General features: G+C 43.5%; 1 protein-coding gene across 1 annotated transcript in view; it reads right to left on the reverse strand.

Moving 5' to 3' along the window:
• The window catches only part of Mboat1 (membrane bound O-acyltransferase domain containing 1), a 101961-nt gene that overhangs the window by 21914 nt on the left and 53177 nt on the right, over positions 1-26870 (reverse strand). The window contains exons 2-7 of the mRNA XM_050142384.1: positions 26411-26556; positions 25426-25503; positions 18867-18962; positions 6048-6103; positions 2879-2933; positions 1104-1287 (exon numbers count right to left, since the gene is read on the reverse strand). Of these exons, the coding sequence (XP_049998341.1) occupies positions 1104-1287; positions 2879-2933; positions 6048-6103; positions 18867-18962; positions 25426-25503; positions 26411-26556 (615 nt within the window). The remainder of the gene's footprint in view (positions 1-1103; positions 1288-2878; positions 2934-6047; positions 6104-18866; positions 18963-25425; positions 25504-26410; positions 26557-26870) is intronic.

A 26870-nucleotide genomic window follows, 5' to 3' on the forward strand; every position in this document is an offset into this window, starting at 1 on the left:
GGCTTCTTATTAACTCTTATATCTTAAGTTTGCCCATAATTCTTGTCTTTGTTAGCCACATGGCTTGGTACCTTTTATCATCAAGGTATTCTCATCTTGCTTCCTCTGTGTCTGGCTTCCTCTGTGATGACTTCAGACTCAGCCTTTCCTCTTCCTAGAATTCTCCTTTTCTGGTTGCTCTGTCTATACTTCCTGCCTTGCTACTGGTCAGTCAGCGTTTTATTAAGGCAATACATCCAACAAATCTTTACAGGGTAGAAGACCACTGTCCCACAGCAAAAGGCTATTATAACCAGGGAAGAGGAAAGCTCAGTTGACAAAATTCTTTCACCACACTGACCTGTGGCATGTCTATGGGGCTTTTCCTAATTGCTGGTTGATGTAGGAGGGCCCACTAGGCAGCTGGGTCTAGGCTGGAGAAGAAAGGTAGCTGAACAGGAGCCAGCAAGCACTTCTGTGGTGTGTGCTTCAATTCGACTCCAGGACTTTTCCTGTAGTCCTTGCATTGGCTTCTCTGCGACTAAATAAGGCCTTTCCTCCCCTAGCTATTTTTGATTATGGTTTTATAGGAGACACAAACCACAACATCTGGGGTTAGGATGTCCTGACTTCTAGGTTAGTCAACATTCGGTAATTTTGCCCAGCTCCTCTGACTTCCCAGGCAATATCATCCTACAGGTGTGTAGTTTCCAACTTCATAAAAATGGGCATCCTTTCTAATACAGCGCAGCAATGGCATCCTTGGCAGAACTGATTGGGGCTTAAGTTTGTGGACACAATATGAACTGAGAATACAGCCTGGCTCTAACTAAGTGATCTAGCATACAGAACAGTTAAATAATTGCCTATATTTGATTTTAATCAAAAGGGGGGGATGATTGGTCAAGCTCTCTGCTAAGCTGTTTGACATTGGCTTTTACTGTTTCATTTTTCCATCCTAGGGATCAAACCCCGGATCTCGTGCATACTAGCAAGCTTTATCACCAAGCAACACTCCCAGCTATATGACTCCTTAATTAGAATGATTGTTAGCGAGGGTCGGCCCCAAGAGTAAAACCCTTTCTATGAAACCCCAAGAAACATGCTGAATGCTGAAAACTTACAGTGGGAGAAGGTTCTGGCAAACTGTGAAAACCTCTTTGCTTCCAGTTCACTTCCAGCAACTTCATATGGATATGTCTCCCTTCAATGAAGGCTACGTAGTCCTTGAAGTTGTTACAAGGGCCAGCTATGACACTCATAAAGTTGAGATGGTAGCTTAAATATTCCAGAAGCGAGGGCTTCACTCTGTGAACATAAACGAAATTTAAAACTTGAGTACTCATCCATGTTCAATCCTCTAGCAGAATATGGCCATATACCTGAACATTATTATCCACAGCAAAGTCTATCTCTCTTCTGTTCTCTATAAAAAAAAAAAATCCAGCTAAGAGAGACATCTTTAAGACAGGAACCATGGACGAGATGGGTGAGTGAGATGGTCCCAGTTCCATGTCACCCTCTGCTGGTGAGGCCCATGAACACTGAGGGAGGGATCTCGGGCAAAGGTTAGTCTAGGCCTGGGAGCTGCTCTTTTCTCTCCCCTCTATCTGCCTGCATCACAACATGAAGGTACAAACAAAGGCAGGGTGAGAATCTGGCCCAGCGTCAGCTGCTGAGATACTCTGGAGAGGGGAAATGCTCTCCTGACTGCCAACATAAATACTAAGTAAATAGTGGGTGGACCCGACCGGTTTCCACTTGGAAGCCACACAAAACCAACTGTGACGATCTGTTGTCTGCTTTGGTGTCTAGGTCCTGAAAAAAGAGACCATGGAAAACCTGCAGTGCATGCCTCTGCTTAACGCGTCCAAGGCGCGCAGGATGCCTGCTCTAGCAGGGTGTTATTGTAGGTGAGTTCCCAAAACAGCATCACTCACAGGTTCCTCTGACTGTGCCATAAGCTGTTTGTAGCTACATAGGGCCAAGCAAGAGACCAGACTGTGAGAATCCTCCAGTGCTTCACAACTGTTTCCAAGTCTCAGTTCCTTCATAAAGGATCCCCTGGGACTCCTCTGGGATGCCAGCTGACCTTAGGGATGCCAGCTGCTTCTAGAACCCTCAAGTAGGAACACAACCCCCAGCCATGGCTGTTCTTTGTGAGCCACTCCAATGGTATTTTCATCCCTGTCATTGTTTATCTCCTGATCCACTGGGGAGCCTCCCCCTTTCTCTCTAACACCCTTCCCTTTCCCTTAGCCATCCATACTGGCCAAAGAACACCTTCAGAATCCCTGACTCCTCAACCTGGATTCCCTTCTGTCCTGCTTCCCATCTTTCCCTATGCTGGAACTAATCATGCTACATGCAATGGTAATTACTATTTCTCAAAGGCCCCAGACACAAATCCAATAGAAATGATTCTGGGGTAGACACATACATCCTGAAAAGGGAGACTCTTGCAGGACTGACAAAATCAGAGAAAAGCTTCATCTGCTCTTGACCTTTCCCCTACAGCAGACCCACACACAAAGATCTATATGCAAGGTTAACCATTGCTTAGTATTGTCCAAAGGCAAAGATTAGTAGACAGGCAAGGGCCCATTAACAGCATTCAACAGTAATATTACTCCCATATGATAGAATTAATATATGAGTACTTATTAAAATGAAGAAACTCTAGATCAGTCGTTCTCAACCTATAGGTTGCATATCAGATATTTACAGTGCAATTCTGTAGCAAAATTACAGATATGAAGTAGCCAGGGAATAATTTTATAGTTGGGGTCACCACAATATAAGGAACTGTATTAAAGGACTGCAACATTAGGAAGGGGGAGAACCACTGTTCTAGACACATCCAAAGGACTTGAGAACGAACTGCTAGCTGCTAACTTACTTCACAGCAAGTCGGTGTTGCTCGGCAGAAAGGTCTTCAGCTTTTCGGCCCAATCCTATGAAAGATAAATAAAATTCAGACTAGGGTGTCTTCCCAAACTCATTTGGAGAAAGCTGATTATTTTTGTCTCCTCCACTATAAAGAATCCCATTTTTTTGCATTTTTTCAAAAGCCCTGCAGGAGGAAGGCATTGGTTGAGCATGAACTTAACACACACACAAGGCCCTGAATTCCATCCTTACTACGGCAGGATGTAAAGTTAGCCTACATCAGTTACCCATGAGTCCGCCTGGAGAAGTCTCCATAGGTTTGTATGAACAAGGGCGCATTCAAGGTTACTTGTATTGGATCTGCCTGGCAGTCTGTTAACTCCAGAAAAGCCTGCCCGTCACCTCCACATAGAGATTCTTTAGCACACAGCCGTTTTCTAGAGCTCTAACAGTTGTAAGAGTGTTTCAGCTGCCTTGTGTGAGCTGAGCCAATTCAGATGTCTCTCTCATGATGCCAAGTGGGAAACGTGGTGCGGTGGCTAACGGTGACTGTCAACTCAACAGGACCTAGGATCACCTAGGAAACAAACCTCTGGGCATGCCTGTGTTTCTAGCGGCAGTTACATGAGATGGGAAAATCCACCTTAACCACAGGCAGCACCACTTCAAGGTGGGTTTAATAAAGAGGAGAAAGTCAGCAAGGCACCAACACACAAGCCTCTCTGTTTCTCAACTTCAGATGCCACGTGACAAGGTACTCATGTGCCTGCTGCCATGTCTTCTATGATAAACTGTATCATCACTTTCTGACATCATAGGCAATGTGACAAGAGCTCATGCACCTTTCGCCATGTCTTCCCGGCATTGATACCTCCAACTGAGAGCCGGGTTTGGTGAGAGGATCTTGTCATAGCAACAGGAAAACTTAGTAATAGACCGGAGAATTGCGATAGCTCTAACAGGAAGCTGTGTGCACTGGGATGAGACATAGTGGGGGAGGAAACAAGAGACTTTCTCCTTCTAAACAGCCAAAGGAAGCTAATGCTGATTGCAGGGACAACACAGAGAATCACCAGATTTTTGCCTTTTCTTCTTCTTCTTTGAACTCATCCAAAGCAAACTTCCAACCACAAGTAATGCTTGCTTTCTGTAAAATGTGCATGCTATCTTGGAGTCACAGAAACTAAAGCATTATCTTGTGGGTATTTTTTTAACCTCCTTTTTCTTTCTTTGTTTGATTGAAATAGGATCTCACCAGGTAGCACAGGCTGACCTTGAACTTGCAGCCCTCTTCTGTACACTACCCAAGTGCTCGGAGTACAAAAGTGAGCTGAGCTACATACTGGCTCTGAGTACAACAAGCAACATAAGAACTCTAAATCTGCCTAGTAACCATGAAGGCAATTCCACAGCACACTTAAACTAGGTGTGGTGACTCGGGCCTGTAATCATAGCTTATGGAAGGCAGAGACAGGCAGATTGAGTTTCAGGCCAGGAAGGAGCCATAATAAGATCCTGTCAAGAGAAAATGCCTAAGAAAAGGCAGAGTGTTTCTGGAATTCCCTCATTCCTCCCACACACAAGGGGGAAAAAAGAAAAGAAAAGAGTAAATAAACATTTCACTCTGTGTTAGGAATACTCCAGGAAATGTGGTAAAGGGAGCGTTCTTAAAATTGTAAATTTAGGTCCAAAGACTATTTCAAAATGAAAACAAAGAAAGAAAGAAAGAAAGAAAGAAAGAAAGAAAGAAAGAAAGAAAGAGAGAAGAAAAGAAGAAGAAGCAGTGTCAAAAAACAAAACAAAACAAAAACTGCCCAGCCCAGTATAGTTGCACCTGGGAGGAAGCAGGAAGATTCCAAGTTCAAGACTAAACTGGGTTGCACAGTGAGGCCATGTCTACACACACATACGTACACACAGCGACAACAATACAACCCCACTCTGTTTTATCCAATCAGATCTCAACACCCCCCATAGCAATTTGCAGAACTGAACTCACTTTGACTGTTGGTTACTTCTGTTAGTCTATACTGGTAGACACGCCCAACCTTTTGACATGGTGACACAAGTTGTCATATATAAAGTTGACACTCAAGAACAGAACAGCATAGCTAATCCCACCTACACCCCCCAAAAATCTTACAATGTTTTAAGTAAGTTTATGATTTGGGTTAGAGCTACATTTGAAGCTATTCTGGGATTCCTCAGGCCCATGGGTTAGATATTCCTGGCAGCTACTGATTCTGACATTGTAAGTTGCATTTTGGGATGTGTCTGAGTCCTGCGAAAATCAGGATGGTTGGTGACTCTACGGACACCCCATTCTTGCTGCGGAATGACCCAGTTCTGTGCAGAGTAGCTAAAGCTCCAAGTATGAATGAAATACACTGGGTCAAATGAAACATGGTCTATTCCCACGCTTTAAGTAAAACAAGGACACTAGCTGTTGGAGAGAAATCTTCTCAGCCTGGCTACTATAAAGACATGTCAACAGTGGAGATCGTTCTGAGCGCAACACAAACCCACAGGGCACCTGCCCATTGAACCCCTTAACCCTGTATTAGAATCATCCACCTGGCTGAAAGTCTTCCTCCCTTCCCTGAAAAACCACTCTACTGATGGAAATCGTGTGCTCTGACCATTGTTAGAAAGAACCTAATAGAAAAAAGTGTTCAGTTTTACACAAGCAAAAGACTCTTCCTTCTCCCAGCTTTTTATGGGTCAGGCTAATCTTATCAGACAATTTTTCCAAGCACACACCTCCCCCAGGGGGCTAAAAACCGTAGCATTAAAAACTGATTACCCAGCCAATGCTGTTACATTTTTTATTGCCCTCTAAGTTTTTCAGAGATGAAATCAAAGCAGAAAGGAAGCCGTTGTCTTAATAAATTTGGAAAAGGTCAGAGGGCATCATGAATTAACTTTAAAATGTAAACAGAAACCTCACTGTTCTTGGAGCAAATACTTAAGTGAATGTGGACTGTGGATTCAATTTTTAAAAAAATGGGGAGTGAAGGCTGGGAAAGCAGAAGGGTGTGACTACAGAGGCCTGGAAACTGTGAACAAGAGAGAACAAGGCCTGCCAGCGCTCACATAAATCTTGGACTGCGTGTGATAGACGCACGGGAGTACCGGACACCTGGATGGCTCTGAGAGCCAAAAGGATGACTGTTTCTCACCATCGTGTATTTGGAAAGCCAAGGTTGTGATCTTCTGAGTGACAATCATCAGAGGCCTAGAAAGAGGACAGAAAGTGGAAACTGGTTCAAAAAAAAGGGAAAGAAACTTCTATCTCTTTGCACGGTGGTTTTCCCCTTGCCGTTTACTAAATCCAATGCAGAAACAAAGACTCTTAACAAATTATTCCATTTTTATCCCCCTTGCAAGTTGCTTTCCATATGTGGACAGAATAGTGCTCGCCAGGACAACCCAGACCATCTCAGGTGGCAAAGGCAGTATCAACACCAGAGAACAGCCTACGTAAGACCTTCACGTGACCGGGTCAACAAACATTGCCACATGAAAAGGCCTGAGGGAGGGTCAGCAGGATGGAATGTTCTTTGACAGGTTGCTAGCCTAGGAGCCAGCCCATATAGTGTAGATGGTTGGTAGGCTAGACCGGTTCTGTTTGTATACGCGCACTCTGGGATGTTCAAATCATGACAAAATTACCCAGGGACACCTTTCTCAAATCACGCTTGCAATGTTAACAGACACAAGGCTGTTCCTGGTGTCTTCATCCATGTCTGCTACAATCTGCTTTGCTCTGTTAAAGGCAAATCTGGCCTGCACGCATAGTAAGATATATTTGTAAAGTACAGCTGTGGGAAAACAAGCAATTTGTTAAAAAAACACACACACACACACACACACACACCAGCAGTCTTAAATTAGTAAAGCCAGCCACTGCGGTGAGACCTTTCCTGGGGGACATGCGCAAACTCCTGTCCTTCCCAGATAGGGCACAAGTGAAATCCAAAAGGAATGAGTCCACTCCAGTCTAGCTTGGAGAACCGGAATTTAGCGCTGCTCACAGGTGTATAGGTGAAGAGTTACCGACAGGAACATGGGCACCTTCTGGGCAGCAACTATACTGAAGAGGACTCTGCCCCCACCTCTCCTCATTAATCTTTTTTTTTAATTTATTTATTTCTTTATTAATTAATTAAACATTTCTGTCTCTTCCCCACCGCCGCCTCCCCTTTCCCTCCCCCTCCCCCAGTCAAGTCCCCCTCCCTCGTCAGCCCAAAGAACAATCAGGGTTCCCTGCCCTGTGGGAAGTCCAAGGACCACCCACCTCCATCCAGGTCTAGTAAGGTGAGCATCCAAACTGCCTAGGCTCCCACAAAACCAATAGGTGCAGTAGGATCAAAAACCCATTGCCATTGTTCTTGGGGTCTCAGTAGTCCTCATTGTCCGCTATGTTCAGCGAGACCGGTTTTAACCAAGAATTTTAAAAACCAAGACAAAAAGCCTTGGTGAGTTCCAAATAGAACATCCCCATTGTCTCAGTGTGTGGGTGCACCCCTCACGGTCCTGAGTTCCTTGCTCGTGCTCTCTCTCCTGGTGCTCCTGATTTGGACCTTGAGATTTCAGTCCGGTGCTCCAGTGTGGGTCTCTGTCTCTGTCTCCTTTCATTGCCTGATAAAGGTTAATATTCAGGAGGATGCCTATATGTTTTTCTTTGGGTTCTCCTTCTTATTTAGCTTCTCTAAGAACCTGAATTATAGGTTCAATGTCCTTTATTTATGGCTAGAAACCAAATATGAGTGAGTACATCCCATGTTCCTCTTTTTGGGTCAGGAAATTCGGGATCAACCTACCCATGGACCCAGCAATACCACTCTTGGGAATATACCCAAGAGAGGCCTTATCATACAACAAAAGTATATGCTCTACTATGTTCATAGCAGCATTGTTTGTAATAGCCAGAACCTGGAAACAACCTAGATGCCCTTCAGATGAAGAATGGATGAAGAAAGTATGGAATATATACATATTAGAGTACTACTCAGCAGTAAAAAACAAGGACTTCTTGAAGTTTGCAGGCAAATGGATGGAAATAGAAAACACTATCCTGAGTGAGGTAAGCCAGATCTCCTCATTAATCTTGACTGTTTTTATATCCTTGAGAAGGTGTGAGACCCCATGGACTTTAAGAGCCATCTTGTGAAGAACCTCACACACTTAGTGGGCTCACTTATGTGAGGGGCTCATGGGAATAATTGCAGCTTCTCTATTTTAAAAACAGCAATAGCCATGTCACACTCAGACGACGGAGTCTCACAAGAGCCCCAAATCAAAGCTTACCTACAAATGGCACTTAAGCCAAAAAGCTAGGATAACTGGATGAGGGTTAAGAATCATCATTTTAACTTTCAGCTGTATATAGTACATGCCTATAATCCTATCACTCAGGAAGCTAAGGCAGGAAGATCAGGAGTTGGGGGGCTAACCTGGGTTACTTAGAGAGACCCTGTCACAAAAAAAGAAGTACATCAATTTTTTTGTGCTTCAACGTGAAAAAAATGAATGAAATATTTGTAAATAATATCTTTTATTACTTAATAACAGACAGTTCAATTTAAAGGCAGCCACAGAACCTCAACAAATAACTCTCGTGTGTCGGTGTGTCTGTGTGTGTGGTGGTGTGTCTGTAAATGGATAGTAAGTACATGAAAAGATGGCTGTTAGGAATTAGCAGGCACAGAAATTCAAGTGGGAATCACAAAGAGGTACCATTTCCAAGCACCAGTAGAGCTGTAATCAAAATGACAGGCAATGGCAAGTGTTTGCAGGGATAGAGAGAAATCAACACCCTTACACACTGCGAGCGAGAGTGCGTGACGGTTAATTTTGATCATCAACTTCATTTGATTAAGAAACACATAGGAAATTAATGAAGCACACTTTGGCTGTGTCTGTGAGTGCACTTCAAAAGGTTTAACTAAAGAGAGGAGATTCACCCGAAATGCAGAGAGCGCCGTAACATGGGCTAGAGCAGCAGACAGAATAAAAAGGGAACAGAGCAGGAGAGACGGCTCACAAAAATAGCGACGACTCTTTGAAATCCTCCTGCATCTCACATCGTGTTTGTGGAAGCTCAATAGCCAATAGGCGGGACTTAAAACAACATAATGTTGTGCTAGGGAAAATGGAGGTAGGTCTGCCTAGAAGCAGGGTGGGCGTCTGTGCTCGGTCAGAACAGGTAACAATACCTACAGTCAACAAGAAGGTAATCAGGTCAGCCACTCTAGGGCAGCAAGCCATGCCATGCTCTTTTATGTTGAACAATAAATGAACACCATGGTTTGGGTCCTCATCAAAAGGGCTACCTCAGAGTTTCTAGAAGACCAGCTTGATCATATAGATCCATGTGTCTTTGTCGCTTACCCTCTTGATGTTCAATAAGACCTCTGACCCAGAAGGTACAACAAAGGCTGAGAGCTATCTTTCCCAAAAGAGGTTCTCTATATATAGACACCGCATTCAAGGTGATTTCTAAATATGGCCTTCAAAGCACCGTAGTGTTCTTTCCAATGCCTTTCTGTCTTCCTTTGCTTTCTTCTGGAAGCCTGGAAATGCTCAGAGTCAGGCTTCCTATGCAAATCCTAGCTTATATTTTTAAATGTGTGCCACATTCTGTGTGCACATCCTATGTGCAAACCGTGTAAAGCTCTGCGCCCAACTTAGAGCACACATATGCGGTAGGGTCTGAGCACACATGTACAATAAAGCGATAAAATATTATGGAATTAACCTACACCTCCATCGCTATAAAAATATAATATTTGTTTTCACTTACCAAGGACTACACTAAATGTACTCCATTGCCTAAATATTTAATAGTCTAATATGCACAAACATCTCTGTCCCTCCCTCTCTCTCCCTCGCTTCTCCCCTCTCTTTTTCTCTCTTAGTAGCAGGGATTAAAGCCAGGGTCTCCTGTATGCTAGAGAAGCACTCTATCACTGGGGTTTATCCTCAGTCCTTTCTTCAGAGTTTCATTTAGGCACTCAGGTTTGCTTTGAACTTACTACGAAGCCCAGGCAGGCCTTGAACCTATGACTCTCCTGCTTCAGTCTCCTGAGCAGGTGGAATTATAGGCCTATGCTGCTAAGCCTGGCTTAAATGTCTGTCACATTCAAGACCCCATCTGCCCCCATTAGTATCTTCCCTGTTTGGGAGGAGGAAAAATGTCTCACCTGAGTCATCTCCCGTACCTCTGTTTCCATTTAAGTACAGGCTTCTCAAGGAAGCTGACTACTGCAGGATGTACTGCTGGAGCACTCAGCCAAGTCAATGAATACTAATTAGAACGCTCTACCACTGGAATATGCAAACAGCACACTGTTGCCATGCCTTAGAGAAGATGTAATTCAGGGGTGGGGTGGGGTGAAGAAGAGAAAACTGTGGGTTAAATGTTATCTAGCAATATGTATACATATTAATCTTATACATTATCTGTTTTATAGTCTCAACAGGTGGTGTTTCTATTTGAAATATCTAAATAAGTCCCTAACAACTTACACACATATGCACATGCACTCATACACACACACACACACACACACACACACACACACACACAAAACACCTCAGGGATGAAGAGATGGCTATGCGGCAGGTAAAGCACTTTCTGGGTGATCCAGAGTTTGGATCCCCAGCACCCACATAAATGCTAAGTGCACATGGTGGCCTGCCTGAAATCCCAGGACTTGGGAGGCAGAATTGGAAGCCCTGGAGCAAGCCAGTCAGTCATGACAGTCAAATTGGTAAGCTTTTGGTACACAAAGAAGATCCTGCCTCAATATATAAGGTGGAAATGATCAAGACAGACACTCAGCCTCAACCTTTGACCTCAACATACAAGTACACAGTTGTATACATCCATCTTCATACACATGTGTACCCACATCCATATAGTCACACATGCATGTGTACTACACACAAGAAAGTAAGCAATTCATGTAAACGAGTTATGTGCTCCTAAAATGTCTAAAGCCCCCACACTAGAACCAGAACCTGTTCACCACAAGGAAACATGGTCCTGAACCCTTAACACTAGAATCTGCAAGAGTGACAGGATGGCACCAAACTGTCCCTCACAGAGCCAACCCACACCCAATACTCTTTAGCTATGACTGTTTCCAAATGTGAACTGAGATCTACCCAGTCTAAACAGAGGTTCTATCAGGTAATGAGACTTGGGAATTGAATCCTTAGAAGCTTCAACTTAAAAATGTAAGTCCCACATATACAGTATTTCAATCAAATAAAATAGTCTAAGGTACACTGTTGTCTTATGATTGGTATTCATGCTCGTTGGTGCCCAAAATTCAAAGCTCAGCATACAGGTTGTGGTGGTTAATGTTGCCAACTAACGGGATCTATGATCACCTGTAAGACAACCAGGCTAGCCTCTGGGAGCACCTGTGAGGGGTTTTCTAGATGAGGCTAGCCTCTGGTGAGGCCGTGAGGGGTTTTCTAGATGAGGCTAGCCTCTGGTGTGGCCATGAGGGGTTTTCTAGATGAGGCTGGCCTCTGGTGTGCCTGTGCGGGGCTATCTGAACACACACTGCAAGCACAGACACAGGAGGAGATACACAGATGGTTCCCTCATGCAACTGTAGTCCTTCCGCAGCACAGCGAGGCTGCTGAACCTGAGCTGTGCTCTGATTCCCCCCCATCAGCCACATCCTTAGATTCGCACACCCTCATCGATGTCCTGCTGTGCCCTTGGACCCGAGAAGCCTCTGAAATCAAGGGAAGGGGGCCATCTTCCCTTTCTGACATTGTTTTCTCCCATGATTAAAACGAAAAGCAAGTAAAACATACTTTGTCTTCTTGAGCTTGAAATGACTAGTCTAATCTGTATAAAGAAATATGAGTGAAAAATAGAAATATAAGCACAGAAGTGAAGTAAGACAAAACAAGCAGGTGAATATAGGTTTGAGACATAAGAATGATACAGTGACAATTTCCAACCACCACACCACACCACACACACACACACACACACACACACACACACCACTTTTTTCAAAGCTTTAGGCTCTATTGTTGGCACTGAGCAGGAACATAGTCACCACTTCCCATTTCAATAGGGCACAGGACAAAGGGACATGGCATAACTTCTGTCTGCAGAATTAAACTCTAAGTGACTCTTCTAAAGACTGAAAACCTAGCAAGAGCCAGAAGGGGGAAAATGTGACAAAAAAAAAAAGAAAGCCAACTTTGAAATCTCTTTGCATATATCTTCTCTTTCCAAATCACAGAACACAATTATGTGGACATTGACTGGGCTGAACGTCAGATGGGGTGGCCAGATGTCATAAAGCAACAGAGGAAAACCCTACCGGGGACAACAGGGCAAATGGCCACCACCAGGAGAGGGACCACAGTCATAGTTCTATTGTGCACCCCTAAGATATAGCAGGGAACACAGATGGTGGCTGGTCCAAGAGCCAACTATGAATCTCCATGATCCTGCACTATGCATTCAAATATATTAAATAACATTCCAGGGGTATTCATGATGCTATTAATAAAACAAATATAAAGTCACCAGTAATGGTGCCTCTGGGAGAAGCTGTCCTATGTTTTCATTATGTCTTCCCACTCCTTCTCTATAGATACCCACATTCAGAGAAAGAAATGGAAGCTTGGCACAGATTCATTTCCTAGGCTTTAAAAACATTTTCCTCTTCCTCTCTGTCTTTTCTTTTTTATTTTTTTGAGATAGGGTCTCACTGTGCAGCTCACTCTGGCCTCCACCTCAGGACAATCCTCCTCCCTTTAACCTCCCAAGTACTGGGATTACAGATGTTTGCCATTACACCTGGCATAAAAACCTCATTCTCAGTGGCAGCATTACTCTAGCCATTTGATTTAATTGTCCACATTTTTTAGACCATTTAGGATTCTTCCAGTTTTTCACTATTAATGAAAATAGCTTTAAAAATCCCCATGAATATATTTTATTTCCTCACAGTGATTCAATTTCTAACAATTTAGCCTATTATAACATATGAACTTGAAAACATTCTTTCTTGAGATGTGTGGGAAAACTGCCTTCCAGGAGGGTAATATGTATTTATACTCCCACCGGCAGCATGTGCGAGTTCTTGTTCCATGTTTTCAAAAACACTTGGTGACCTGAATTGCCAACACGAGGGAGAAATCATCTGCCTGGGTCTGGCCTGGACTGGAAAAGAAGAAGTCAGAGTTCTGGCTGCCACCCTCGGAAAACATAACTTCATTTGTACCCTTCTGTGAGTGAAGAAAATAAAAAACCAATTCACCACACACAGACACACACACACACACACAAAATCGGCATTACTACAATTGCTGAGCTCCACCAGGAAGAGGGGTGCATATTCTAATGCAGTGGTTCTCAACCTTCCTAATGCTGTGACCCTTTAATACAGTTCCTCATGTTATGGTAACCCCCAACCATACAGTTATTTCATTGCTACTACATAACTGTAATTTTGCTACTGTTGTGAATCATACTGTAAACATCTGAGATGCAGGATATCTGATATGCAACCGCAAAGGGATTGCAACCCACAAAATGCCTTCTGTAGCCCACATTCGGAGAGAAAACATGAAGACAGCCACAGCTATTAATACATGTATCGATTTAAATTGCATTAGCAGCACTGGCAAAAGTGTATCTTGTGTGTTTTCCTTATTGGGCCAGCCCAAGGAAGCTTGATTACTTTTTTTTTTTTACTTGATTACTTTTGAGTGATAAATAAATTTTCAAGTCCTGGAACAACCTAAAGTTCAAGTGTGCATGTTTTCCCAAATTAAAGAGATCCGTATATGTTCAGACACAAATGCTAATCACCCCAAGCCCACTAAACGCCTGTCTGTGCTCTTACACTAAAGGTGCTATGAAGAGTGAGTGTTAAGCACTAAGATTTGCCCATGTCCTCAAAGTTTAGACCCTCCCACGTCAGGGTGATTTGTGACACCAAATGCCACTTTGAAACAACACTTTACTTCTTGGCAAAATCCTCAACAGCGCCTTTCAGTGGATAGAAAGAGCTAGGTGAAGTCAATTCCGTTCTGAAAGAAAGCTTGTGGCTGCTGCATGCTTATAGAAAGAAGGGCCAGTAAAATGGTTCGGCCGATAAAGGTGACTGCCACCAAGGCTGAGGACCCGAGTTCATTCCTCAGGACTCACGTGGTGGAAGGAGAGAACTGACTCACACAAATTATCCTCTGACCTCCAACCTGGGTGTCGTGCCACGTACACATATACAGATTGAATAAGATAAAATATTTTTAATATTTAAAAAGCAATAATAATAATTTTTAAAGAATCAGCGTTGGTGAAGATCCCCTGTAACTGTTGTCAGCCTGTGATTGAAGCCCCTTGCCAATTTTAGGGTGGGGATACCACTCCATTTATAATGACTAACATTGGCCAGGAAGATGGGTTTATGTCTGTCATTTTTGTTTTAAAATAACAATACACATATTGGATAGCATGGCCACTCAGCTATCAGAAAACTAAGTCACGTACAACTTTCAAGTGGCAGGCTCGCCTTCTTTAAATCTGCTCCCTAAGCACATCCATGTGAGCTGAATACTCCGCAGTACCACTGCAGGTAACCTCCAGAGATTTCTTAGGGAAAAATTTAAAAAAAAAAAAAAGCCACAAAATAAACACCACTTGAGGGAATTCACCCAATTCAGAGAGTGAGGAAGATCAGAGCTGGTTTGCACCTTCCCTGTTAGCAAACACAGCATCAGCTGTGCAAGCATGTGACTGCTTTCCCCAAAAGCCTTGACCTTTCCGTTCTGGAAACTTTCCGTGATTTTGACCTTGCTAAAAATAATGCAAAAGATGCCAGGTGCAGGATATATACCCATAAACCCAGCATACGTTTGAGAGGCTGAACTGAGAGTTCAAGCCCAGCTTATGCTATAGAGAAGAGGCCAGTCTAGAATACATGAGCAAGACGGTCTGGGGTAAGGGTGGGGGGCGGGAGAAAGAAAAGAAGAAAAGGAAAGAGAAAAGGAGAAAACTTCATGGTGTTGATGAAGCAAATGGGGGAGGAGGCGTAACAAGACTACCTAAGACATGAATGAGAGATGTGTCTTGAGCCATCCAAAGACAGAGAAGCACGAATCAAAGTGTATGAGCTGCTTGAAGCTGCTATGACAAACTGCTTCATGCCGGATGGCTTCAAACAAAACTTGAATTCTCTTTTTTAAATTCACGGTCCCAGACAACAGAAGACCAAAGCTAATCACATGCACATGGTGGTGGTTCCTTCTGGAGGCTCAGAGGGCAATCTGCCCCACACTTCTTCCTGGCTTCTGCTAGTTGACAACATGGCTAGACTCCAGCTGCACCCCTAAGCCCTACCCCCATCTTCTGCACACAGTCATCTTACTTCTAGGTGTGGCTTGAGTCTATCTATGCAGACCTTTCTACGAAGACTGGTCAGACTGCATCTAAAGCGCGTAATTTAAGCCAGGGTCACCTCGACTTAACTGATTGCATCTGGAAAGATGCAGTTTAGAAATGAGGGCACAGCTTGGGGCTGGGTGGACACGAGTTTGGGAAGGACAGCTAACCCTGGACATGACCCTGGCTACACGATAGCTTTCTATGTGATCGAGACATACGAGTGCACATCCATTCTGCAGCTGTGCGCACGTCTGTCAATTTCTTCCTGCTATATACAGGGTTCTCAGTCTGTCTGTGAATAATGGATGCAAGAACCTTTGATACAGGAGCAAGGCCTCTGCTTGGAGTGTAGGTGTCCCCCCACCCGCTACAATGACCCCCTTGCATAAATGACCTGATCGCTAGGGTCATTTCCTCTATTTCCTCTAGCATGAAATCAGGGAGGAAACATGAAACAAAACAAAAGGTGCCTAAACACAATCTAGGCAAGGAATCCTTGGTATCTGCAGTGTTCTTTAATGTTCCCAGCAGCCTCTTCCACATTTAATTCAACAGCGATTATTTTTATGTAATAAACTTCCTTCAGTGGCTTCCCAAAGTCCCCAAGCTGGTTTTGGACAAACTACTATCTCTCATATATATATATATATATATATATATATATATATATATATATATACTTATTCATTTGTAAATACACATACACACCTATACCCACACATTTATAGATAAATGTATATATAATCAGCTTCTATAGAAGCTGAGATGATTAATTTTATGTGCCAACTTGATTGGGTTAACAGACGCCCAGACAACTGGTAAACATTCTTTTTGGATATGTGCATGAGGGTGTTGAGAATCAGGGGCATAAGTGAAGAATTCCTGTCCTCATGGATGGAAGTATTGTACAGTCAGTCACACATGCAAGGCAAGTGTGAATTCTTCTAGTTCTGTGCTGGCTGGAACACCCATCTTCCCCTTTCAGGCATCTGAATTCTAGGCTCTGACTTTGTTAGGGTTTCTATTGCTGCAACGAAACACCACGAACAAAAACAAGTTGGGGAAGAACGTGTTTATTTGGCTTATACTTCCATATCTGCTCCTCATCAAGTCAGGACAGACACTCAAACAGAGAAGGAACCTGGAGACAGGAGCTGTTACAGATTCAGGGTGGATCCTAGCCCATCAGTTCTTTCCCCGGAAATACCCGCATAGACATGTCAAGAAGTGTACCTCACCAATCTCCTAGGTGACTCTAAATCTAATTAGGTTGCCAATGGCTCTTGACCATCACCACGACTGATCAAGGGCATCACCTCTTTCCTTATGGCTATGTGCAGCACAAGCACCATTGATTTCAGACATTTCGGCCAGTCCCAGCTCTTAACCTTATTTGTCATCAATGAAATAACCCTCTTTTTAATTAATCTTGTTAACCACCTCACAGTTGGTGGCATATTATGAGTCATATGGATTTATGTATTTCCCCCTTAGGGAAAGGTCTATTTAGCAAAGATTCACTGGATGGGAAGCAATCTAGCTAGAGGAGAGAGGTCAGGTTCTCCTGACCCATGCTGCTTGTGGGGGACAGAGCCTAGTTCCTGGGGAATTCCTACCAGACGACAACAGTCACCAGGAACAACACTATCTTCATTCCACAAGGGTCATAAGAGGCTGTGCTTGAACTAATATGAACATATATAGAAAGGTGTGGGGGGGGAGAGAGAGAGAAAGAGAAAGAGGTGTGTGTGTATATATAGAGGTATGTATGTGTGTATGTATATAGGTAGAATAGACAGATGATAGATAGATAGATGATAGATAGATAGATAGATAGATAGATAGATAGATAGATAGATGTATATACATATAGAGAGATGTATGTGTATGTGTGTATAGAGAGAAAAAAGTGTATGTGTGTGTGGAGAAAGAGGTGTATACATAGAGGAGTATGTGTGTATGTGTGTGTAGAGAGAGGTGTGTGTGTGTGTGTGTGTGGGAGAGAGAGAGAGAGAGAGAGAGAGAGAGAGAGAGAGAGAGAGAGAGAGAGAGATGTGTGTGCAGGTTCACGTGCACTGTGGAGAGGTCCGAGAACCACCTTGGGTGTTGTTCCTCGGTTGCTATTCTAGTTATTTGAGACAGGGTCTCTCATGGCCTGGAACTCTCCAAGCAGGCTATGCTGACTGGCCAGGGAGCCCAGGAATCCACTTGTCTCTGTTTCCCCACACTGGAATCACACATATGTGCCACCATACTTGGTTTTTTATGTGAGTTCTGAGGCTCAGGGTCAGTTCCTCATGCTTGCAGGCAACTGCTTTATTTACTTTACTGACTGTTCTGTCTCCCCAGAGCCATGACGTAGAATTAGCATGGACTGTACCAGAGGGCCAATGCGGAGAGGGGTGACCCACCAAATCACTGATTGGTACCAGCTCTACCAGGGACTTCCCTTGTAGTTGACAGAAGTCAAGAGGATCTGGAAGTGGAATCATGGGTTTCATACAGCCAAAGGATGCTAAAAAGCTTCAGGGTACCATCTGTTTATCAGCAACAACATACTTTTAACTAGTAAGAGATGAAATGCAGGGGGCTAGGGAGATGACTCAGTGGTTAAAATGCTTCCTGCTCTTCCAGAGGACCCAAGATCAGTTTCTCTGGGGAACATCCATCTCTAATTCCAGCTCCGGATCCAATGTCCTCTTTTGGCTTCTACCAGTACGGCATTCAAGTTGCAAAAACATACACAGACAGATAGACACACATACACACATATATTTAAAGATCCCTTCAAGAGGTGAAATACATAAAGGAAGTGTGCTAGGAAGTCTTACGTTAATTTGACACAAGCTAAAGTCATCTGAGAGGAGGGAACATTGATTAAGAGAATATCTCCATAATACCCAGCTGGAGGGCATTTTCTTAATTACTGATTGATATTGGAGGGTCCAGTCCCTTATGGGTGATACAACTCTTGGGCTGGTAATCCTGGGTTCTATAAAAAAGCAGGCCGAGCAAGCCATGTTGAGCAAGCCAGTAAGCAGCATTCCTCTATGGCTTTAGCATCAGTTCCTGCTTCCAGGTTCCTGCCCTGCTTGAATTCCTGTCCCGACTTCTTTTGAGGATGAACTGTGATTTGGTAGTGTACGCTGAATAAACCCTCTTCTTCCCAATCTACCTTTTGGTCACGGTGTTTTATCACAGCAATAAAAACCCTAACTACAACAGGAAACTGAGTAAATACTTTAGGTTTTGTGGGCCATATGTATACTTATTCTACCCTGTCATTGTAGGACAAAAGCGGCTGCAAACAAGCAATAATCACACACCCAACAGGGTTCAAATAAGACTAAAGAAAATGGGAGGGGACGAGGTTCCTCTGACCTCCTCACAATGGATAGAGATAGCAGTTGTACAGAACAAGTAAATTTTTAACCTCATTCTCATTAGTACAGTATCTCACAGTGATTTAGATGGTCATGATAATCTTTAACCTGTACTGGTGTTCACAGACCCTGAGAGACTTAGTCATCGGTCAGACATGTCCCTCTCCAATTAAGATACTCACCCAGAAAAATCTGTAGTGAGGATTCCATAGTGGAAGATGTATATCCGGCTGATGTGGCATATCGTAAGGTATCCCATGGCTACAAAAAAGGAATACCTGAAACACAAAACACGGGGGACCCGATTAATGTGTGTGACAGTAAGGTGCTCAGCAGATGTTCTCTTAGTCCTCTCTCTCACCCTCTGCAAGTGACTGGTCACAAAGACTTGAATGTCCCAGATACATCCTAGTCCATCCCATCTCCCCTTTCTACTCCTCTGGGTCCTTCATCCTTTCCTCCCCAGACTACAACCTTGACAGCAAAAGATTTCAACTGGAACAGCTTTACAAACTGCAAACCCCTGCGTTCTTCCTCTAGCTCTTCTGGTTTAATTGGCACCAGGTACACGTGGGCATGTTCTTGGTCTCCTCCTCAGCGCAAACCATAACGTTTATATGGTGAGCGCCACTAAACACATCTCTCTATCATATGCTCATGACTCCCTACCCACACCTCAGACATCTATTACCAAATATTCCTGAGCAACTCCCCTGTGCTTGTCAGAGATGTGGCACAGGTGATATGACATATGAACTAGCGATACACCCTGTGGCACGCACACTGAGAGACATTTACATATATGTATTCTTTCCAACTTGCAATTTTAAATACATACGATAATATGTACAATAGAAAGAATGCCCCCAAATGTGTATGTCAAAAACCCTAACCTCTATTGTGATGGTATCAGGTGCTGAGGCTTTGGGGAGATGATTACATCATAAGGATAGAGCCCTAGTGGTTGGGATCAGCACCTTTATAAAAGGAATGCTTCTGTGCCCATTGTGGTGGCACACAACTTTAATCCCTGCGCTCAAGGGGTTCAGGCAGGAGGATTAGAAGTTCAAAGCCATCCTCAGGTACATAGGAAATTTGAGGCAAATCTGGGAAAGCCAGCGGGATAGCCAGAGAGCTTTCTCATAAAGGATTATAAGAAGTCAGATACTCACCAGAAGCCCCTAGCTGGTTAGAATCTGGCTTTTGTCCTCCAGAGATATGACAGACTAATTTCTGTCTTTTATAAGCCATCTAGCTAGCCTAGATAGAGTACTTTGTTGCCAGCGTAAGCAGACTAAGACACTCTGATGAGCTACTGTCTCCCTTTCTTGACTGTATGTTCCATGGAAGCACAAATGTCCCTTAGTGCTTGTTAGCCAAATCCACCTACTGTGTGTTAATTATACAAATAAGTATATGAGCAGTACTTTCTTTAAAGGGTTCAATGAACCCACTATCAAGTCAAATTAGAACCCCTGAACACAGCAAGCAAGGGGCATCCCACTCTGAGCTCTCCTCCACTGCTGTAGGCTCATCTCCAGCTGTGGTCCATGTCCATTTGATCCTCGATGACACTGGCCTGCCCATGGCCCACAACTGCATCATCTCCAGCTGTGGTCCATGTCCATTTGAGCTTCCATTACAATGGCCTGCCCATGGTCCACAACTGCATCTTGTTTTTGGACCAGATGCCTTTCTATATGACCCTTTTTTTGCCTGCCACTCCTTCCTCTATCCTACAGCTCATCTGGAAACTGCCCGGTTCTCAGGCAAGGCTCAGCTCCAATGCTCCCTCTCCACTATCACTTGCTCAGACATCTTCCCTACTTGATCTTGGTCACCAACCTGGCTGGATTTAAAACTTCTGAGAAAATAAACATTTGAATATATCTGTGAGGGTATTTCCAGGGAAAGATTAGCCCTCAGTGTGGGTGGCAATTCCAACAGGTATACAGATACAAAGTCTAAGGAGAAAGCAGCATATGTACACCTACTTTTGTTCTTTCTTTTCTTTATAGATTTGCTAATCTCACTTTATATGTATGAATGTTTTGTCTACATGTATGCCTGTGCACACATAGGCCAAAAGAGAGCATCAGATTCTCTGGAACTGGCATTACAGACAGGTGTGAGCCACCACGTGGGTGTTGGGCATTGAACCTGGGTCCTCTGGAAAAGCATACAGTGCTCTTAACTGCTGAGCCATCTATCCAGCCCTAGCTGCTTATTTCTGAGCATGGACAGCTGTCATCAGACAGTAGCTTCTCCAGCCTTTCACTGGGCTCAGTACCCAAGGAGCTTCGGTGACAGATTATGACGTCTGAGATGTACAAATTCCTGGACTAAGTAACTACAAGGTTCTCTGCCTTCCCAGCAGATAGCCACTGTTGTGCTCCTCAGCTGCTATCATTTAAACTAATCTAATAAAGCCCCTTAATTACATGTGCATGTCTGTCTGTCTTTCTGTCTGTCTTCCTCTCTTTCTCCCTCCACTCTGTGTGTGTGTGTGTGTGTGTGTGTGTGTGTGTGTGTGTGTGTGTGTGTTTACGCAGGGTCTCACCATGTAACTTTGTAACTGTGGCTGGCCTGGATCTCACTCTATGTAGACTAGGTTGGCCTGGAACTCATAGATCTACTTGCCTCTGTTTCTGCCTTCCAAGTGCTAGGATTAAAGGCATACACCATCATGTCTGGATATATACACATATTCTATTGATCTTGCTTTCTCTAGAGCACCCTATCTGTTACACCACCTTTGTTTCCCAAGCCCAGCATAAAACACTGCTCAGCTGCTTGTATTATTCTAGTATAGAACACTAATAAATTAAAATTATCCACATGGACATCTGCTTCCCCAACTCTCTGGAACCCTGAACATCCCAGCCCTTAGCCTGACACATGGATACACAGATCCGGGGTAGGGAGGGCATCGTGACTATTAGAAGAAATGGATATACTTAACATTTTAAATGTCTCAGGAAACCAACAGGTAGAGACATAAATCCGAAAGCTATAACTTCTAACATAGGTCATAAACTAGGGGAGATGAATATTCTGAAATTAAATTGTACCGAAACTCACATGTTCACATTAAAATAACTCATGAAATCCAGGTCAGTCCAGGGAGTAGTAAAGTAAGAACAACAGCCAGAGAGCGAGCACAGAGAGTTCACTAACGCACTGCATGGCATTAGCTTCTCTTTCATCTTAGTTACAGAGGACTGTATTACAGCTGAGGGGCAGTGGGCGGGCATTTGCCCACTGTGCACAAAGACCAGAGCTGCTACTCAGTGTCACCAAGAAGAAAGGAAAACCATGAGAGTTAAGTGGGCTTAACCAAAAAGTTCAAAGTCTGAAATGTTCTAAAATGAAAAATACCCACAATTAAAAAAAAAAAAAAGAACGAGTATCATGTCAGCCCTCAAAAAGATTCAGATGGCAAAACATTTCCAATCTTAAGGCTTCAGATTCAATAATTCATACCACTGTGGTCTATGCTTATATTCCAAAATCATAAAGCCTTCAAACCTGGAAATACTTCTTTCCAGAATACTTTCAATAGTCAGCCTACTTCATACAAAAAGGCTTCCCCTACCTCGGTTCCATTCTCAATCCCTTCTAACCATGAAGCGTTGACAAAGGCAAAGGCCAAGAACACATGCCTTGAGAAGCAAGAAGGCAGAGGAGGGGGAGGACGCCTTACTGCTTCTGGCTTCCATTCCCTTTCTCCAGACAGCTCATGAGCTCAAGGCAGAAGTACAAAGCAGATCCAACCGACAATAGATTCTGCCAGAACCAGGTCCACTGTAGTTGCACCTGTTTCTTGCCTGGCTTATAAGACAAACAGACTCAATCCAGTGGTTGTCATTAAACCACAGCTGTCAATGACAGGGATAAGTACTGAATCATAATACAACAGGGCATTCTTGCACTGACTCTACCTAAATTCCTGTGTGGTGCAGAAAACATATTTTGTGAACATAAAATAATAGGAGTTCAAAATCTGTGGAATGAGATATTGGCAGGGTGGCTATTTGTGGAAAAAGGAGTGTGGCAGAGATTGGGACAGGACAGTTAGTAATGTTCTCTTATTGACCTGGCTGGCTCTTTATAAAAAATCACTTACATAAATAAGCGTTCATTACCTAAACTAAAAAGACAAAATCAAATCTATATCCTACACAGTTGTTTTAGAAAGACTGTTAGCAATGATGAAATCAAATACCAACCGATATATTAATCATTTATGTATTGAGAGTAATGGAATACATTGAAAAGAGCTTAGTCTAGGAGATAGCACAAAGAAAGATCTCAAAAATCAACCAACTACATCGCCAGTCGTTACACAAGGCCTCCATCCTGGAAGAGATGAAGCAGAATCTGCTTCAGCTGGTCTCAGCACAGCAAGCTGATGTCTGTGCTTCCTACCTAATACTGCGACTTGGGATGGAAACAGACGTGGTACCCTAAGAACTCTCTAAGAAAACATCCTGAGGAACAGCTAGGCCAGAAATGAGTTCCTTGTGGTCAGCAGACAACATTCACTACCTCTCTGCATCTCTTCCGAGTCATAAGAGGGAACTCCCAACACTAGACCTGAAAAGGAGAACAATTTAGACGGAATCATGAAATTGCAGTCTTCAGAATCTGCAGTCATCGGAAGCGGGAAGATGGCTCAGAGGGTAAGGATGGCATGAGGAGTCAAGTTCCAAATCCCAGCACCCATGTAAAAAGCTGGTCATGGTTTTTCTTGCCTGTAACCCTCACAGATTGGGGGTAGGGAGGAGAGACAGACAGATCCTAGAAACTTTCTGGACAGCCAGTCTAGAGAAAAGTAGTGAACTCCCGGTTTCATTGAGAGACAGTGTCTCAAGCCAGTGAGGTGTCCAGCAACAGAAAAGGACATCTGACACTCTACACTGGTCTCTGGATGCATGCAAGCACATCTGTGCATGTACCATACATATACACCTACCCACACACATGCACACACATGGGGGGATTCATTCAGAAATAATCACATAACTTTTTTTCTGATTAAAAAGGAAAAAAAGAACTGTCATTCACACTATGACAAACACCACACTTCATGGAAGTTGGAGAAAGCTAACCACAGCGAGGCTAACCCACCTGTTCGGATTTCGCATTTCCTAGCCTGTTTCTCTGAAACAGCTGAGAGCAAAAACAACTTTTGGACATGGTCTAAGTGACATGGAGCTCTTCCCCTGGGAACTGGACCACTCCCTACTTCTGCAAACTGGCAACCATTCAAGCAAACAGAAAGAGAAAGAACAAGTTTGGGCATCTTCCATTTTTTATTCTCATAGCAGAGGCTTCTGCTACCGACCACAAAATTGCTATGGTGAAAATCATTGTGTGCTGTGAACCATTCAGCTCCGCCCAGGTTGGAATGTCCCAATCCCACCCTCTAATTCCCAGACTCTAGGGCGGAACCTGGAGACCTAGGCCTGCCTTGGAACAAGGGCTCATATAAGTATTCGACCCTCTAAAAACCAGAAGGCACCTCATCAGTGTCTGTCAGTATGAGAAAGAGCTGATAGATTACAATAGGCAACTGGTAAAGTCCCATCCCTGTTCAAGATGCTAATTACATAACTGATAGGAAGTCCTCAATGGACTGATGCTGGCATGTCAATGACGCACACAGGGCAGGCTGTGTGCTCAGAAATAGCTGACTAACACAAAGTAGAATCCATGGGGGTTTTAGTTTCTTGCTTGTTTGATTTCTGTGTCATGTTTTGTTTGTTTGTTTGTTTAAGAGAAAGAATGTGAAGTAAAGAGAGTGGGAACAGGGACCTGGGAGGATGAGCTGGGGTCCTCTGGAAGAGCAGCAATATTCTTAGCCAGTGATCCTTCTTTTCAGTCCCCCAAAATAATTGTTTAATAAAAGAAAATTATTAATAAAATTTTAAAATAGTTTTTAATAAGATACAAGGAAAGGAGAGGCAAGATACTGATACATATACATATCATATATGTAAATGTAATTTTCTAGTGCCCACAAAAGGCAGAAATCAACACTGTGTTTTCAGACAGACCACAAGAAAGACAGACACACATTGTAAAACACACTCCACCAGTCTATCTGCTGATCATGTGATCACACAGACTTCAAGGAAGAATTAAACTACTTCTGTGCCTTGAAGGCACACATCATGGCACAACTTAGCTCTTCTCACTGAACAGTTCTCTAGTACACTACACGTTTGCATATTCAAAGTGTACAATTAATGAGTCTTGATTTACACAAACACTCAGAACACTGTACCGAGTTTGAGAACGGACTTCACCTCACCCCTACACATTTACACACACTTCTGAAAAGCATGACCCTTGCCCCATCTCCTGGCATCACTCCACACCACAGATTAGCTTGAGTTTTCTAAAACCGGGCGGCTTCCCTCATTCTGAGATTTATTCTGAGATGCAAACACGTCATTCTGTCTCTCCTGGGTTTCTTCCTTTCCACAGCTGCATCACGCACCAATGCGGTGAATGCCTAAGTTATGCCCAGCTTGAGGCTGCCCGACAAGTGAATAAACCTTCTTTCAACTGCATCCCTTTTTACATCCAGCCTTTTCTGAAGATTCCCATCCTCCCTGTTCTCTCACATCCTGGAGACGCTCAGATGCATCACGCATGGGGAATAAGCAAAACACATTTCCCCCCTAGAAGGTCACAGAATTCCTCCCCGCCCACTGCTCGATCTCGGGATCTTACCTGTGGATATTGGATGCACTTGCGGTGACCATGACTCCATAACTCATCAACACCAACACAAAGAGATGCACAGCATACCTTTAAGATACAAGGAAAGGGGAAGCAAGACACTGAGAACAGTTTATACTGACCTACCCACTGGATACCCCCACCCCTAACCACTCCAAAGAGCAACTCATGCGAAGACATAAGTCCAAGTGTTGTTCTATGGAATCAAAACACTGTATCTCAAAAGGCACTGGGAAACCTGGACACAGCTTGCAGTTGCAGTTATAGGAATGTCCAGAATCAGTAAGTGAGTAGGTCTTTTCTTTTCTTTTTTTTTTTTTGAATACAGTGGTTTTTAATACAGCGGTTGACTCAAAAGATCCATCATTCCCCAATGGTTTGTGGCAGGATTCGCGCAGTATCCCGGTTCCTTCACCAAACTCACAAATTTCCTTTAAGAGACATCGCTAGAAATATTCGTCTCTAAGAAGTGTCGCTCCCTAGGTATTTGCCATCTTTGGGTGTTAGGAAGTGTCTACACTAAGATTAACCCTCCCTCTGTTAGAGAATGACTCATGTCCCTAATCCCTGCACTGAAGCCTTTGGACTAACACCAAGTCTCTAGCAGCAAGACAAGAAACACAGCAACATCTGTAAAGACTAGGGAGGGGGTCCCCTAATCTTAGGAAGAACTAACCCTTATAGCATTCCATCTACATGACTCAAGGAGGTCTTAGAGGTATAATCAAAAGAAAAAAAAAAGACAGCACTGACTTTCAATGGTTAGCCTCTTTGTTGGATCCAGTCTATGACGCAAATGAAGGTTCCCATGACGTCCCCATTAGTTTATAATGACGCATCTACAACAGTCACCATCTCGCCAATCTTTTTTACTACAGGAGGTATTTTAGAATGCCATATATTTCTTACCACGAATATCATCACAAAACATCCAAGTGACAAATGAAACTTTAGAATTTATGAGGTTCATACTCACCAGCCAAAGCAAAACACAACGAAATAAATGCCCAAAATGGTGGCCAATGCATGACGGACCTCGGGGCTGGCTTTACCAGGATGTAAGTAGATTCTAAACCAGAAAGCAGCAGACAAGGCGAAGAGCTGGCAAGCCACAAAGTTAACCTGTGGAGACAGATAACAAAGACCCTTTCAGTGCTTTGCCTATGGATAAATTTGTTTTTGGTTTTTCAGGTGTCTATTCCAAGATGCCTCTGAAACAAGTAATTGCCCCCCCCCACCCTGAGCTGAGTGTTTGGAGAAGGAAGGAATGAGCCATGGAAGAAGAATGTTGCCTGCACATGGTGCAATAAATCCAGAGCTGGGGAGATGGCTTGGAGGCTAATACTTCTTCAGTTCCCAGAACACATACATGAGATCTTTGCCATCCAAAACTCCATTTCCAAGGGATCTTCTGGCCTTCTTGGATACCATCTATG

Source organism: Alexandromys fortis, unplaced genomic scaffold (genome assembly GCF_014885135.2).
Source record: "Alexandromys fortis isolate MF-2015 unplaced genomic scaffold, M_Fortis_MF-2015_v1.1 scaffold_5, whole genome shotgun sequence".
Lineage (NCBI taxonomy): Eukaryota > Metazoa > Chordata > Mammalia > Rodentia > Cricetidae > Alexandromys > Alexandromys fortis.